Below are 15,869 nucleotides of genomic sequence, written 5' to 3' on the forward strand. Positions count from 1 at the left end.
GGGCGCCGGGTTCTAGTCCTGGTTGCTCCTCTTCCAGTCCAGCTCTCTGCTGTGGCCTGGGAAGGCAGTGGAAGATGGCCCAGGTCCTTGGGCCCTGCACCCGCATGGGAGACCAGGAGGAAGCACCTGGCTCCTGGCTTCAGATCGGCGCAGCACACCTGCCATAGTGGCCATTTGGGGAGTGAACCAACGGAAGGAAGACCTTTCTCTCTCTCTCTCTCACTGTCTGTAACTCTACCTGTCAAATAAATATTTAAAAATCTTTAAAAAAATAAATAAAAATAAATAAAAAATGTTTTTAACAAAAAAAAAAAAAGAAAAATGGAAAAGGACATGTCTATGGGGAGATTTTGGAAGCTCCTAAATATTTCTTGTAACCTTCAAGGCTGTTCACTGCAGTGTTCCACAGGTGGCCAGGAAAGATCTGAAAAGATTAATCTCTCACTTCCAACTTACCCCGAGGCTCTTCTTAAGAAAGAAGTAAAGTTAGCTAAGGCAGAGCTGTAAACTGCCTGTGGTAGCACTAAGCACACACACAGCCCCTCAGAAAGAGTGAGGAACTAAACTCACGCAAGGAAAGTTCAGAAACTACCCACTCGTTAGCTGCCCACTAAGTTACCTGAGCAGAGGATTCAGCAGCTACACACAAGGAGGAGAGACTTTACAAAATAATCCCAGAAACACCAATACAAAAAAAAACAAGAAAAGTAAACAGGAAAAAACAAGAAAGCAAGCAAACAAGAAATCCAGGAGGTGGGGAGAGAGGGAAGAACAATTTCTAGAATTGTCACATTCTGTATTTTTAAATATCCAGTTTTCAGCAAGACACACAAAACAGAAAGCATGGTGTTTACACAGGAAAAACGCAACTGTTCCCAAATCAACTATGGTAGTAAGCTCAAGAACTGAATTTCATAATGCTAAAAGAGTCAATTCATCAAGAAGATACAGGTATATGAAAAGTAAAAAAAAAAAAAATAGATTAACTCAATAATAACGTTCAGAGTTGTGGGTTTCTTTAAGATATTTATTTATTTATTTGAAAGTAGGAGTTTCAGAGAGAGGGACAGAGAGATCGTCTGCCTGCTGGTCCACTCTCCAGATGGCAGCAGCAGCCAGAGCTGGGCCAGGCCAAACCCAGGAGCTTGGGACCCTGCACTCAAGTGGGAGACTGAGAAAAAGCTTCTGGCTTCAGCCTGGCCCAGCCCTTGGCCGTTGCGGCCATTTGAGGGGTAAACCAGCAGAAGGAATACTCTATCACCCCCTCTCCCTTCTCTAACTCTGCCTTTCAAATACATAAAATAAATCCTAAAAACAAAAAAAGAGAAGCAATTGACAAATTCCAACATCCTTTCATGATTAAAAAAAAAAAAAAAAACCTCATTAAAAAAAAACACCTGATAAAGTACATTTATTAAAATAAAAAGCTCATATTATACTTAATGATATTGAACATGTTAATGTTTTCTTCTTAAGACCAAAACCAAGACAAACTGTCCTCTCTCATCACTACTGCTCAGTGTTTCACTAGAGGTTCTTACTAGGACAATTAAGTAAGAAAAAAACAAAGAAAACACAGAAGGCCGCGGCTCGCTAGGCTAATCTTTCACCTGCAGTGCTGGCACCCCGGGTTCTAGTCCCGGTCGGGGCGCTGGATTCTGTCCCGGTTGCCCCTCTTCCAGTCCAGCTCTCTGCTGTGGCCCAGGAGGGCAGTGGAGGATGGCCCAAGTGCTTGGGCCCTGCACCCGCTTGGGAGACCAGAAGGAAGCACCTGGCTCCTGGCTTTGGATCGGTGCAGCACCGGCCATAGCGGCCATTTGGGGAAGACCTTTCTCTTTCTCTCTCTCTCTCTCTGTCTCTCTCTCTCACTGTCTAACTCTGTCTGTAACAACAACAAAAAAAAAAAAAAGAAGAAGAAGAAGAAGAAGAAAACATACAGAAACTGGAAAGCAAAAAGCGGATGACGTGATCTTTTACATAGAAAATAAGAAATAAATATACAAAAACAGTCCTAGAACTAATAAGCAAGTGCAATATACAAGATCAAATCATAAAATAAACTGAATTTTTATACACTGGCAATGAACAACTTGAAAATGAAATTGAGAAAACAAATTTCCAATAGCATGAAAAAATAAAAATACTTAGGAACAAAAGAAGTGCAAAACTTACTATACTCTAAAAGTTAAAAAACACTATAAGAAATAGTAAAAGATCTAAATAAATGGGAAAGATATCCCATGTTCTTGGACCAGAAGGCAATATTATAAAGATGGCTATACTGCCCAAATTTGTCAACAGGTTCAACTGCACCCCTATCAGAATCCCTTGTAAAAATTGACAAAGCTAACCCTAAAACTTTTACATAATTGCAAGCTATTCAAAACCACCTTGAAAAAGAACAAATGCTGCATTCCAGATCAGAGTACCTAGGTTCGAGTCCTGGCTCTGCTCCGGAGTCCAACTACTTCCTAATATGCACCCTAGGAGATAGCAGATGATGATGGCTCAAATCCTTGGGTCCTTGCTCCCCATATAGGAGACCTGGATGGAGTTCCAGGCTCTCTGTCTATCTCTGCCTGTCTCTACGCCTTTAAAATAAAATGAAAAATAATTATAAAAACAAATTCAGTTGAGTGGAACAGAATTAAGATTCAAGGAAGAAATTCTTCTATTTGTGGTCATTTGACTTTCAACAAGAGTGTTCACAACAGTGTCTGGACAATGTAGTGGGAGGAAGAATATTCTGTTAAACAATTGGTGTTGGGACAACCAGATACTCACACTCAAAATAATAAAGTTGGGGCTGGCGCCGCGGCTCACTAGGCTAATCCTCCGCCTAGCAGCGCCAGCACACCGGGTTCTAGTCCCGGTCAGGGCGCCGGATTCTGTCCCAGTTGCCCCTCTTCCAGGCCAGCTCTCTGCTGTGGCCAGGGAGTGTAGTGGAGGATGGCCCAAGTCCTTGGGCCCTGCACCCCATGGGAGACCAGGAGAAGTACCTGGCTCCTGCCATCGGATCAGTGCGGTGCGCCAGCCGCAGTGCACCAACCGCGGTGGCCATTGGAAGGTGAACCAACGGCAAAAGAAGACCTTTCTCTCTGTCTCTCTCTCACTGTCCACTCTGCCTGTCAAATAAATAAATAAATAATAAAGTTGGGGCCAGAATTGCAGAATAGCAGGTAAAGCTGTCACCTGTGAGGATGAAGCTCCTGGCTTTGGCTTAGCCCAGTCCTAACCATTGCGGCCATCTGGGGAGTAAACCAGCAGATGGAAGATCTCTCCCCTCTCCTTCTCTTCTTTTCTCTCTATACCTCCTCCAATAAATACATCTTAAAAACATAGTGAAGCTGGGGCCGGCACTGTGGCACAGCGGGTCTGAAGCATCCCATATGGGCGCCGGTTCTAGTCCTGGCTGCTCCTCTTCCCATCAAGCTCTCTGCTATGGCCTGGGAAAGCAGTAGAAGATGGCCTAAGTCCTTGGGCCCCTGCACCCACATGGGAGACCTGAAAGAATTTCCTGGCTCCTGGCTTCAGATCAGCGCAGCTCCAGTGATTGCAGCCATCGGGGGAGTGAACCAACAGATGGAAAACCTCTCTCTCCCTCTCTCTCTCTCTACCTCTCTCTGTACCTCGGTCTTTCAAATAAATAAAAGAATAATAAAATAAATAAGTAAATAAATAAAGTACCAACTCATGGATAGCACTGATTTCTTAAAAAAAAAAAAAAAAGATAAGCATAGTGAAGTTGAACCCCTGCTCACACCACACACACACACCCCAAAATGGATCAGAGACCTGAACTTAAGAGCTGAAACTATGTGCCTACCATAGTCATTAGAAAGCATAAGCACACTTCCTCAAACTCCAGTCTACCTCCTTCACTGGCCTTTGATTCTTTTCCCATTTATAACATATTTATAAACTTATAATGGACAACACAGAATAATCCTACATGCTATGTTTCATATAACATAACAAGGATGGCTGTAAATCAAACAGAAATCATCAACTGTTGATAATGTGGAGAAGCCAGAGTCCAATATGTTGTTGGTGAGAATATAAAGTAATACAGATTCCTTGCAAAAGTATGGAAATTACGCAAAAGTTAAAATAGAGTTGTCATATACTCAAGCAATTCCATTCCTAGGTATATATTCAAGAGAACTGAAAACACATAGCTACACAAAATTATATATATGAACATTAATATAATTATTCATAACATCAAAAAATGAGTGGATAGACAAAATATAGAATATCAATACCACTGAATAATAATACTCGGCCATAAAAAGAATGAAGTACTGATAAATGCTACAACACAGGTGAACCTTGAAAACAATAGAGTAAGTTTAAGAAATCAGATAAAAGACGATGAATTGCATGATTCAATTTATATATGTCCAAAAAAGGCAAATCCATAGAGAATAGATTTATAGTGGCTTTAGAGGGAGGAAGAATGGTGACAGATAACACTAAAATGGGATTTCTTTATACAGTGACAAAACTGTGCTAAAATTAAGTAGTTCCAATGATTGCATATCTAGACGAATATTCTAAAAGCTACTGAAATATATACTTTCAAAGAAATTTATTTTTGTGCATATTTCAATAAGTTTTTGAATCTGCTTGAGAAAAGCAACCATGGAGTCATCGTTGACATCAACCGTGTTTCTATCGGAAACAACTGTGGTTTTCATAACTTGCATGATAGTGGGCTCATTTGTTTTTTTAAAGGTTTATTTATTTGAGACTAGAGTTATACAGAGAGAGGGAAAGACAGAGAGTGGCCTTCCATCCCCTGGTTCACTCAACAAATAGCTGCAATGGCTAGACCAGGGCCAGGCCCAAGCCAGGAGCTTCTTCTGGCTCTCCCATGTAGCTGCAGGGGCCCAAGTATGTGGACCATGTCCTGCTGTTTTCCCAGGTTCATTAGCAGGAAGCTGGATCAGAAGTGGAGCAGCCAAAACTCAAACCAGGGGCCATTTGGGATGCCGGCATCACAGGCAGAGCCTTAACCACAGCACCGGCCCCAGAGCTCATTGTTTCTGTGACATCTGAACTTTGCCTGGAAGATGTCAAATGGGCATAAGGATTGCGTTCCAGTATGAGTTTCCATACTTCAGTCTTCAGTCTGTGAAGAAGACCTAACTGACTTTTTTTTTTTTTTTTTTTTTTTGACAGGCAGAGTGGACGGTGAGAGAGAGACAGAGAGAAAGGTCTTCCTTTGCCAGTGGTTCACCCTCCAACGGCCGCCGCGGCCGGCGCACTGCAGCCTGCGCACCGCGCTGATCCGATGGCAGGAGCCAGGTACTTCTCCTGGTCTCCCATGGGGTGCAGGGCCCAAGGACTTGGGCCATCCTCCACTACACTCCCTGGCCACAGCAGAGAGCTGGCCTAGAAGAGGGGCAACTGGGACAGAATCCGGCACCCCGACTAGGACTAGAACCCGGTGTGCCAGCGCCGCAAGGCAGAGGATTAGCCTAGTGAGCCGCGGCGCCAGCTCTAACTGACTTTTACTAGAATCATTTCACAAGTCAATTTTCTTACAGAGTTAACATCAGGGACTTACCCTGTCTAGTGCCTTCTGGTTGTGAATTCTGGTTAACTTTAAAAAGTTGTCCCTTTCAGTTCCATTCTGATCTCATCATCCCCCTGAGCACATTTTCCTTTAGAATTGCTGAGCCCCTATGATTCTCTGAATCACTATCCATGTAAATATTAATAAATGTTACCACTGTTTGTTAAAAAAAAAACTTTTTAGAAACAAGTTTATAAAAGGAGAATTGACAAAAATAACCACATATCTCTGTAAGGATACCTCACAAAGTTCAAGAAAAAAATGGAATTAAAAGGTGAGTTTAGGGGCCAATATTGTGGGAAGTCTGCATACCCTATCACAGTGCCTGAGATGGAGTCCCGCCTCTGCTTCCCATCTAGCTTCCTACCAATGCACCTGGGAGGCAACAGATGATGGCCCAACTACATGGGTTCCTGCTATACATGTGGGAGAGCTGGATGGGGCTCCCAGCCCCTGGCTTCAGCCTGGCCCAGCCCCAGTTGTTTGCACACATTTGGAGAGTGAACCCTCTGTCATTCTGCCTTTCAAATAAATAAGGAAATAAATGTTTTTCAAAAAATAAAAAGTTTAAATTTTGGTGCAAAAATTTTTGAAGTCTCTGGCATAGTTTTCTCATCATATACCTTTTCCATAAACTTTCAAAGGACCCCTTATATATGGATTTTATCAATTGTATGTCAATACTAAAAATTTCATTGGGAATCCATTCTTATTCAGAGAACCAAAATCTCTCCTGCAATGTGGGGAGCAACTGGGACTAAACTAAGTTACTGGAATTAAGACTTATTCTATGCATCTGCTCTCCCACAATATGGCGCTGGGGAGGAGTAAACTTCTACGCAGCTGCCTCTCGCCAATTTGACTGATGAGCTCCAGGAGCTGATCCTGCTCCTGATTGGAGGAGAGCAGCGTGCTTGGCGTGTGGGTAGCAGAGTTGGGATTGGTGGAAGAGGACTATAAAGGAGGAGAGAGACAACATGCACCAGGGAACACCTGAAGGAACACCTGAGCAGCCCCCGAGAGAGCCGGCGGTGTGCCACTCCTCTGTGGAAGTGGGGAAAGTGGCAGGGGGAGCTGCCCCTCCACGGAGGTGGAGGGGTTCGCAGCCAACCCAGGAAGGACCAGCAGCAAACCGGGGAAGGGTGGAGCAGACAAAAGAACAGGGCAGGGTTTAGTGTTGTTCCTCTGCGAATGGGGGAGCGGCACTCCAAGACATTCTCATATTAAAAGAAAAGCCCTAGCAGGTGCCGCGGCTCACTAGGCTAATCCTCCGCCTAGCGGCGCCGGCACACCAGGTTCTAGTCCCGGTCGGGGTGCCAGATTCTGTCCCAGTTGCCCCTCTTCCAGGCCAGCTCTCTGCTGTGGCCCGGGGAAGGCAGTGGAGGATGGCCCAAGTGCTTGGGCCCTGCACCCCATGGGAGACCAGGAAAAGCACCTGGCTCCTGCCTTCGGATCAGCGCAGTGCGCCGGCCGCAGCAGCCATTGGAGGGTGAACCAACAGCAAAGGAAGACCTTTCTCTCTGTCTCTCTCTCTCACTGTCCACTCTGCCTGTCAAAAATAAATAAATTAATTAATTAATTAAAAAAAAAAAAGAAAGAAAAGCCCAGGAGTCGATAAAAGGGAATGAATTCTATCCTCAAAGCCAAGTAGAATTCACCTCATTAACGGCCTTTGTCATCAATCTGACCACCTGCTGCCCTGCTTCATATGAACAGTGGATTTTTCACCAGAAATAAAGTCCGTGGAAAAGGCCATCTTCCTTTCTCTGTGACGGTGACACAGTGACCTCCTGCCTTCCCTCCACTACAGTCCTGCTGTTATTTATTTATTTATCTATTTTTGTGCAGAGGGGAAAGCGTGGAGTGTCAGCCCTCATCATTCAGAAAACATCACCTCCCCCACCACCATTCCTCACTCCTATTCCAACCTCACCCTCTGGACAGCGGTGATGAATCCTGCCACCAGGCACTTCATGTGGGATTGCTCAGAGTCTAAGAGAAATGCCACTGAAAATGATAAGACACCAAAAGCAGACGACACAGCCCACAGAACTAGGGTAGAGGGGTCAGGATAGCGACGGGTTTCATGACAAAGACAGACAAATAACTCAGGAGTTCAGAAGGGCAGATGCAAGCCCACGGGTTCGGAGTGTAAATGTGAAAGAACTGCTCAGCTGTATCTGTGTGCTTGGCTTCACACAAAGCGTCCTCCACAAAGCCTTTCCCACCACACTGCCTGGATTGAACACAGCACACTTTCTTATGGGCCCTCTAATTTTATATGCTAACCTTTGTCCTCCTGATGCCTACAAAGTAAACCAAACAGACAAATGTTGACTCGGAGATTACATTTTTATACACGAGGAGGTACGACTTACCACTCTCTTTTCCCTGAAATCAATGCCCACGGTCGTGATGAATTTGGAATTAAATTTTCCATCTGTGTACTGGTAAAGCACACTGGTCTTTCCTACACCAGAGTCTCCCAAAGCTAAGAACTTGATGAGGTAATCATAGTCTCCATCAGACATAATGAAGGATCAGTGGTTCACCTGCAAAAGACAAACAAATGTGCGGTTTGCAAAATCCATTTGAAAATTTTAAAGTTATTCATTCATAGGGTAACAACTTATATTCCATTCAGTAAGTACTTCTATCTAACACCTATATTTCTAGGGGTTCTTTGAAAAGGAGGTTACATATTGTTCATTGCCCCTGAGGACCTTATCATTTGTTAGAGAGATGCCAATACTATAGTAAATAAGAGTTTAGTCTTTTTTTAAAAAAAATTGTTTATTTATTTGAGAGGCAGAATTAGAGAGGGGGGGTGGGGAGAGGTATTCCATCCGCTGGTTCATTTCCCAAATGGCCACAATGGCCAGATCAGAGCCAGGCCCAAGCCAGGAGCTTCTTCTGGGTCTCCCACATGGGTTGAGGGGCCCAAGGATTTGGGCCAACTTCTACTGCTTTCCCAGGCCACCAGCAGAGAGCTGTATAGGAAGAAGAGCAGCTGGGACTCAAACTGGTGCCCATATGGGATGCCGGCACTGCAGGCTAAGGCTTAGCCTACCACACCAGAGCACCAGCCTTGGGAACTGACTTTCAGATTTGCTCAGAGACCATAATTCCATCACTAAGGGCTCACACACCTATACTTACTGTAGTATAAGTAATAAGAATCATTTTAATAATCTTAACTGAAACATTTGAAGATCAACCAAAAGAAGAAAAACCTTAAAGAATCTTAAAGAAGAAAAAATTGGTTTGTTTTTTTTTTTACCAGCAATACCTAACCATGGTGATTTTTGTCCTTTGCAGTTGGTCCTTTTCATGATTTGTTTTTATGCTCTAAATAGATTCAGAAGCCAATAAGTTCCCCCTGAAAATCAGGAAAATAACCAGCTCTCCCATAACCACTAACAACTCCACCTGCCCATTCATACACATGCGTTCACCTAGCCACACACACAGACCAGGTGCCCTGCGCTAGAAGCTGCTGGGTTTCACATGTCCCTTCCACGCAACCCCATATCCAGAAACTGCTGTAATACTCAAGGCTTCCTACGGAATCACCATAAAAATAGTACAAAACTCGGGAAAGGACTTGCCTGGCTGTCAGGATCGCCTCCTCCACCTCTTCCTCAACTTGGTGACTCACCTTATGCTCAAAAGTCCTGAGTGCTGGGCACCAAGAGGCCTGCAGTGCACTTAGCAGAATGCCTCGGTGCAGGTCTGCACCTCACACTATACATAGGGCAGAGCCTCGACAAACATTCCTAATTCTATTTGCACACTATAAAGAGTGACACTTCACAAATGATGGCTTGCCTATGATAATTAGCAGGTGTAGGTCACCATTATTAATGATACATAGTCAGAACCCAACATACAATGGTTCACTTAACGATTTTTCAACTTTACCATGATGCAAGAGTGATACGCATTCAGGAGAAATTGTACTTCCAATTTTGACTTTTGATCTTCCAGGCTAACAGTAAGTAGTATGATACTCTCCAAAAAAGCCATGCATGTAGGGAACCACAGCTTCCCAGTTAGCCTCAAAATCACGAAGGTAAACAACCAGCACTCTACAGTGTACTGCATGGCTAAGCTATCATGCTTGGCAGGTCAGGTGCATTAATCATATTTTTATGATATTTACAACTTGCAGTGGATTTAATCAGGAAGTAATTCCATCAGAAGTTGAAGAGCATTTGTGTAACCCAATCCCTCTAACCATACGGGTATAGATGTTCTAGCATGTCAGGTCACAGCGCCTCATCTGACTCCAAGTTACTCAGAAATAAGAACTAAAAAGTGAAAAAGCAGGCCCAGGTAATGTTTAATCATTTTGGAGAGGGGGTGCCCCTCAAATATAATGAGGAAGCAGAAAACAACTCCAATTCTGCAATGAGAATGGTGCAAGAAGACACTGTGGCTACCCTATTTCCCCTTTACTTGTTATTGTAAAAATAAAATCAATTCTGTAACCGTGTTTTTATCGTTTAAAGTACAGCAGAAAATGCTGTAACCAACTCTACAAATGATCTTCATGAGTTCTGTTTTCTATTCACAATAGTGATATTTCCCATGCTATCGTAACAGAAATGATAGTAATATTTCCCATGCTATCATAAAGGAAATGCTAACCAACTAAATACCACAAACTGCAGGTACAGATATCATCATCAATGTCAGTCATAGCTTCTACTTTTCACACTTCTCCTTTAAGATCTGATCTGAAAATAAATGTTCAGGGCTTTTACTCTCTGGGTTTGATTTTCTAAAGGATAAAGCAGAGGCCTGAGACATTAACTGATTTGCAGTCTAGAACCTAGATCTCCTAACTCAAAGTCCAATGTCTATTCAACTTCCGAGCTTTGTGTCTACTACTTATTCCTTTTTTGTTTTTGTTTTTTCTAATGCATACTGTACTTAAAAGTGACTACTGGTATAATTTTATAAGGTAGCCTAATCGGAAAAACATGAAGTCAAGCAGAATTTGGTTCAAATCCCAAGTTTCCCATACCTCACCTACTTGAATGTCTCTGAGCCGGGTTTCCATTCTATGGAAAGGAAGATAAAATATACTACCTCACATCATTCTTTGGAAGAGTGAAGGACATGCAGTATGTGCAGAGCCTAGCACAATGCCATACAGAGAAACAGACAGAGATCTTCCATCCGCTGATTCACTCCCAAAAGGCTCATAACAGTTAGGGCTGGGCCATGACAAATCCAGGAGCCCGGAACTCAATCCGGGTCTCCTACATGGGTGGCAGGGACCCAAGTACTTGAGTCATCACTTGCTGCCACCCAGGGTGTGCGTTAGCAGAAAGCTGGATCAGAAGCAGAGCTGAGACGCAAAGCCAGGCACTTGGAGATGGAACACAGGCATCCCAAGAAGTATCAGAATCCCTGCACCAGGGACCGGCATTGCAGCGTAGTGGGTCAAGATGCAATCTGTAATACTGGCATCCCATGTGGTTCATGGTTCATATCCCAGCTGTTCCACTTCAGACCCAGCTCCCTGGCAATGGCCTGGGAAAAGCAGTGGAAGATGGCCCAAGTGTTTGAGTGTTTGTGTCCCTGCCACTCATGTGGAAGACCTGGAAGAAGCTCCTAGCTCCTGGCTTTGACCCAGCCCAGCCCTGGCCATTACAGTCATCTAGGGAGTGAACCAGCAGATGGAAGACTCACTCTCTCTCTCTCTCTCTCTCTCTTTCTTTCTGTGTTACTCATTCAAATAAACAAATAAGTCTCAAAAAAGAAAAAAAGAATCTCTGCACCAAAAGCTTATCCCTGGAATAATTTCCAAAACGGGCTCTGCCCAGCTCAAAATGTATCCTTCTTGCACAAAATATTGCTGACTGGATCTGAGTAGTTTGTTGAGTCAACACAGATCACTTTCTAATTCTGATCTTATTTTTGGCTGGTTCTAACCACTTGCAATTCCTTTTACATAGACACATCTATTTCCAAAGTGTCCTGATTAACTTAAATAGGTTGCAATCCATAGAAAACACTCCAATTCACTTTTGCAAGCTCATACATATTGAAAAGAATCTGGTTCATACTAGTTTAAAATGAGTTAAAACAGTTGCATGAAAAGAGATTCTACCTACAGAATTATTTCTGAAAGATTTAAAATCACTTTCTCCAAAACCAGATGTATCTAACCAAAATGTAGGTAAGCCATATTTCAATAGCTTTAATTAATTCAGACTTGTTTTAGCCACCTCAGATAGGTTCTGACTTGGACAAGCAGTTGATTGGCTCAAAGATGTTTTCATTGATTCAGAGCATAATTTCTGAATCCAGCTGGTGCTGATTAATTAACTCTACTTCCAGTTGAGTCACACTTGCTCCAATTTCACCAACTGCTTGTAATGAGGTGAAGTCATATATAAAGTAATTTTTGCTGGTTTATACTGGTGTAATCCAGTTTGAAAGAGTCTGAACTGATCAGTTATTTATTTGACCTAGCATTTAAGACTTTGAGATGCCCCTGTTCCACACTGGAGTACCTGGGATTGAGTCCTAACTCCATGCCTAGTTCAAGCTTCCTGCTAATGCATATTAAGGTAACAGTAATGTCCCAAGTAGTTGGGTCCCTGCCTGCCATGTAGGAGACATGGATTGAATTTCTGGTTCCTGGTATTGGCCTGGCCCCACCCCAGTAGTTGCAGGCATTTGGGGAAGGAACCAGCAGATGGAAACTCTTTCTGTCTCTGAAATTAATTAATTTTTAAAATAATCAGAACTATCTTATTTTAAAAGATTTGATTATTTATTTGAAAGGCAGAATTACAGAGCGGTAGAGAGGTCTTGCATCCACTGGTTCACTCCCCAAATGGCCACAACAGCTGGAGCTGCTTTCCAAAGCACATTAGCAGGGAGCTGGATGGGAAGTGGAGCAGCTAAGACTTGAACTGGCAGCCACATGGGATGCGGGCACTGCAGATGTCTGCTTTTACCCACTATGCCACAGCACCGGCATATATTCAGAACTATTTCAAACTGATTTCAGATGTCAAAAATTCTTCAAGAGTATACATGTAAAATGACAATCAGAAGCACAAAAAATAATACTTATGCAAAGCACTAAACTTCATGCATCTATATATTATCTCCATGCTAGACATTCTATGCCCAAAATTTATTTCCATCAGAGTGTCTCTGATGTCTACACTGTTGGTGAATGGTGAAGGAGTTGAAGACAGGCACTCCAGCAAAGACAAGTGTGGTAAACAGAAGGAAAAGGCAAGACAAACAGCACAGACTCCCTTGGCTGAGAATTCACCTCCTATTTTACCTCAGGAATCTGCCAGCAAAACACAAATCCATAATCCAGCAACAAAACAGAGATTTCAAATGGGGGACACTGACTGGATTGCCATACGTTAACAGACATTAGAAACCTAAGAAGTTTCGCAGAAATAAATGGATTCAGGGTAGACTGAGTCTCAAAGTGGTGTTAGACTTTGCAAGGTTTGAGCACAGTGTTGATGGTGTTTTTTTTTATCTGAGCTTACAGTCCAACTGGTCAAAACTTGGAGTTAATAACATCTTTCCAACTTTCAGGGGAAAATAATCCTAGTCCATAGCAGACTACACTTCCAACCCCATCCTGTAATCCCATATGTGGCTAGAGTTAGGGTTACAAATCACTATTAGGTTGAGACAACTAAACATTATTAAGTCTCAATTAATGATATGTTTTCACATTTAAAAATGTTTTTGTTGTCTTATTTGTTACTCAGGTCCTGGGTGGTATTCCTTGGGTCTGTCCTCCAGAAAGGAAATACTCCATTTTTCAAATATGGATACCTAATAATATTAGTGACATTTAGAACAGAATGGTAACAGTAAAAATACACAATGGCAGAATTTGGCATTTAGGGAACCCAAACATTGTGTGCACACCATTTCCTGTATGTGCTCCAGCCTCTTAAAGCTTGGGAACCCAGTTCTCCAGCTAGAACCCAGTTCTAGCTCTGCTTTTATTGAAAAAACAGTTCTGAAGCCCAGGACAAATGCCCATGTATCAAGTGTTTCTCATATATTGGCCCAATAATCCTCATCACAGCCATGGTGACAAATTACGCATACCCCACACTCTGTTTCCTCAGAAGGATCTCAGTGCTGTTCTATCACACGTCCTACAATGAGGGGGATATGTAACTGGGTCTTGGCCAATCTAACCACATACTGCCATGAGCTCAATTCCAGAGTATTATGGATAGACAGGAAACTATGCAAATTAAAAGCACAGACTCCAGTCATATAACTTTGGGAAATACATTTAATCTCTAGCATTGAGTTCCTCATTGGTAAAAATAAGAATGATATCCCACTTTATTAATTCTACTATGTATGTGCTTTGTTATTTCAATTTCTTTCTTTTTTTTTTTTTTTTTTTTTTTTTTTTTTTTTTGGACAGGCAGGGTTAGACAGTGAGAGAGAGAGAGAGACAGAGAAAGGTCTTCCTTTCCGTTGGTTCACCCTCCAATGGCCGCTACCGCCAGTGCGATGCACCGATCCGAAGCTAGGAGCCAGGTGCTTCCTCCTGGTCTCCCATGCAGGTGCAGGGCCCGAGCACTTGGGCCATCCTCCACTGCCTTCCTAGGCCACAGCAGAGAGCTAGACTGGAAGAGGAGCAACCAGGACAGAATCCGGCACCCCGACTGGGACTAGAACCCCGGGTGCTGGTGCCACAGGCGGAGGATTAGCCAAGTGAGCCGGGGAACCAGCCTCTTATTTCAATTTCTTTAAAATTGGCATTTACATCTTACAGTCTTACAACCCAAGATGTGATGCAATTGCCAGTTGCTTTTTATTTATTTATTTATTTATTTTTGAGAGGCAGAGAAACAGAGAAAGATTGAGAGGTGAGAGAACTCAGTTACTTCTGCTGTTCTCTCCTCCAATGTCTGCAATGGCTGGGACTGCCCAAAGCCAAGGGCCAGGAATTCAACCCAGGTCTTCCACAAGGGTGGCAGGAACCCAATTATTTGAGAACCCATTACTACTTCCCAAGAAGCTGGAATGAGGAATGGGAGCAAAGCACTGAACCCAGGTAATCTGTTGTAGGATTCAGGCATCTTGGACAGTGTTTTAACCACTAGGCTCAGTGCTGCAATTACTACTATAAATCAAGTGCTATTAAAGATAAAGTTGTAGACTGGAAATCCCAGAAATCAATCCTCACTTCCACAACCAACTTATCTTTGACAAAGGAGATAAAATCAATCCCTGGAGTAAGGACAGTCTCTTCAACAAATAGTGCTAGGAAAACTGGATCTCCACATGCAGAAGTATGAAGCAAAATCCTTACCTTAAACCTTACACAAAAATCTACTCAAAATGGATTAAAGACCTAAATCTAAGACCTGACACCATCAAATTACTAGAGAACACTGGAGAAACCCTGCAAGACATTGGCATATGCAAAGAGTTCTTGGAAAGGCCCCAGAGGCACAGTCAATCAAAGCCAAAATTGACAAATGGGATTACATCAAATTCAGAAGCTTCTGTTCTGCAAAGGAAACACTCAGCAAAATGAAGAGGCAACCAACAGAATGGGAGTAAATATTTGCAAACTATACAACTGATAAAGGATTAATATCCAGAATATATAAAGAGCCCGAGAAACCCAGCAACAACAAAATAAACAATCCAGTTAAGAATTAGGCAAAGGACTTAAACAGGCATTTTTCCAAAGAGGAAATCCAAATGGCTGACAGACACATGAAAAAATGCTAAGGATCACTAGCCATCAGGGAAATGCAAATCAAAATCACAATGAGGTTTCATCTCACTCCCATTAGAATGGCTGTCATACAGAAATCAACAAACAGCAAATGCTGGCAAGGATGTGGGGAAAAAGGTACCCTCATCCACTGTTGGTGGAAATGTAAACAGGTAAAGTCACTATGGAAGACAGTATGGAGATACCTCAGAAATCTGAACATATACCTTCTACATGACCCAGCCATTCCACTCCTGGGAATTTACCCAAGGGAAATGAAATCAGCATATCTCTGCACCCCATGTATACTGCAGCTCAATTCACAATAGCTAAGATATGAAATCAACCCAAATGCTCATTAACTAAAGACTAGATAAAGAAATTATGGGATATGTACATCAAGGAATACTACACAGTGTAAAACAAAAAATGAAACCTGGCCATTTGCAACAAAATGGATGAAACTGGAAAACATCATACTTAGTGAAATAAGTCATTCCCAAAAGGACAAATACCATATGTTCTCCCTCACCTGTG

At 42.7% G+C, this 15,869-nt stretch overlaps 1 protein-coding gene across 5 annotated transcripts in view; it reads right to left on the reverse strand.

The window, feature by feature from the left end:
• Positions 1-15,869, reverse strand: part of RAB27A (RAB27A, member RAS oncogene family) — a 95,525-nt gene that overhangs the window by 31,822 nt on the left and 47,834 nt on the right. For 4 of the 5 annotated variants that reach the window (XM_008268980.4, XM_002717714.5, XM_051822357.2 and 1 more), the window contains one exon: positions 7,960-8,133. In XM_008268980.4, coding sequence (XP_008267202.2) covers positions 7,960-8,112 — 153 coding nt within the window. In that variant the 5' untranslated portion in view covers positions 8,113-8,133. Of the gene's footprint in view, positions 1-7,959; positions 8,134-9,239; positions 9,263-15,869 lie in introns of those variants that run through there. The other variant, XM_070054220.1, reaches the window with a different exon arrangement.

The sequence above is a fragment of the Oryctolagus cuniculus genome, chromosome 12 (assembly GCF_964237555.1).
Source record: "Oryctolagus cuniculus chromosome 12, mOryCun1.1, whole genome shotgun sequence".
NCBI lineage: Eukaryota > Metazoa > Chordata > Mammalia > Lagomorpha > Leporidae > Oryctolagus > Oryctolagus cuniculus.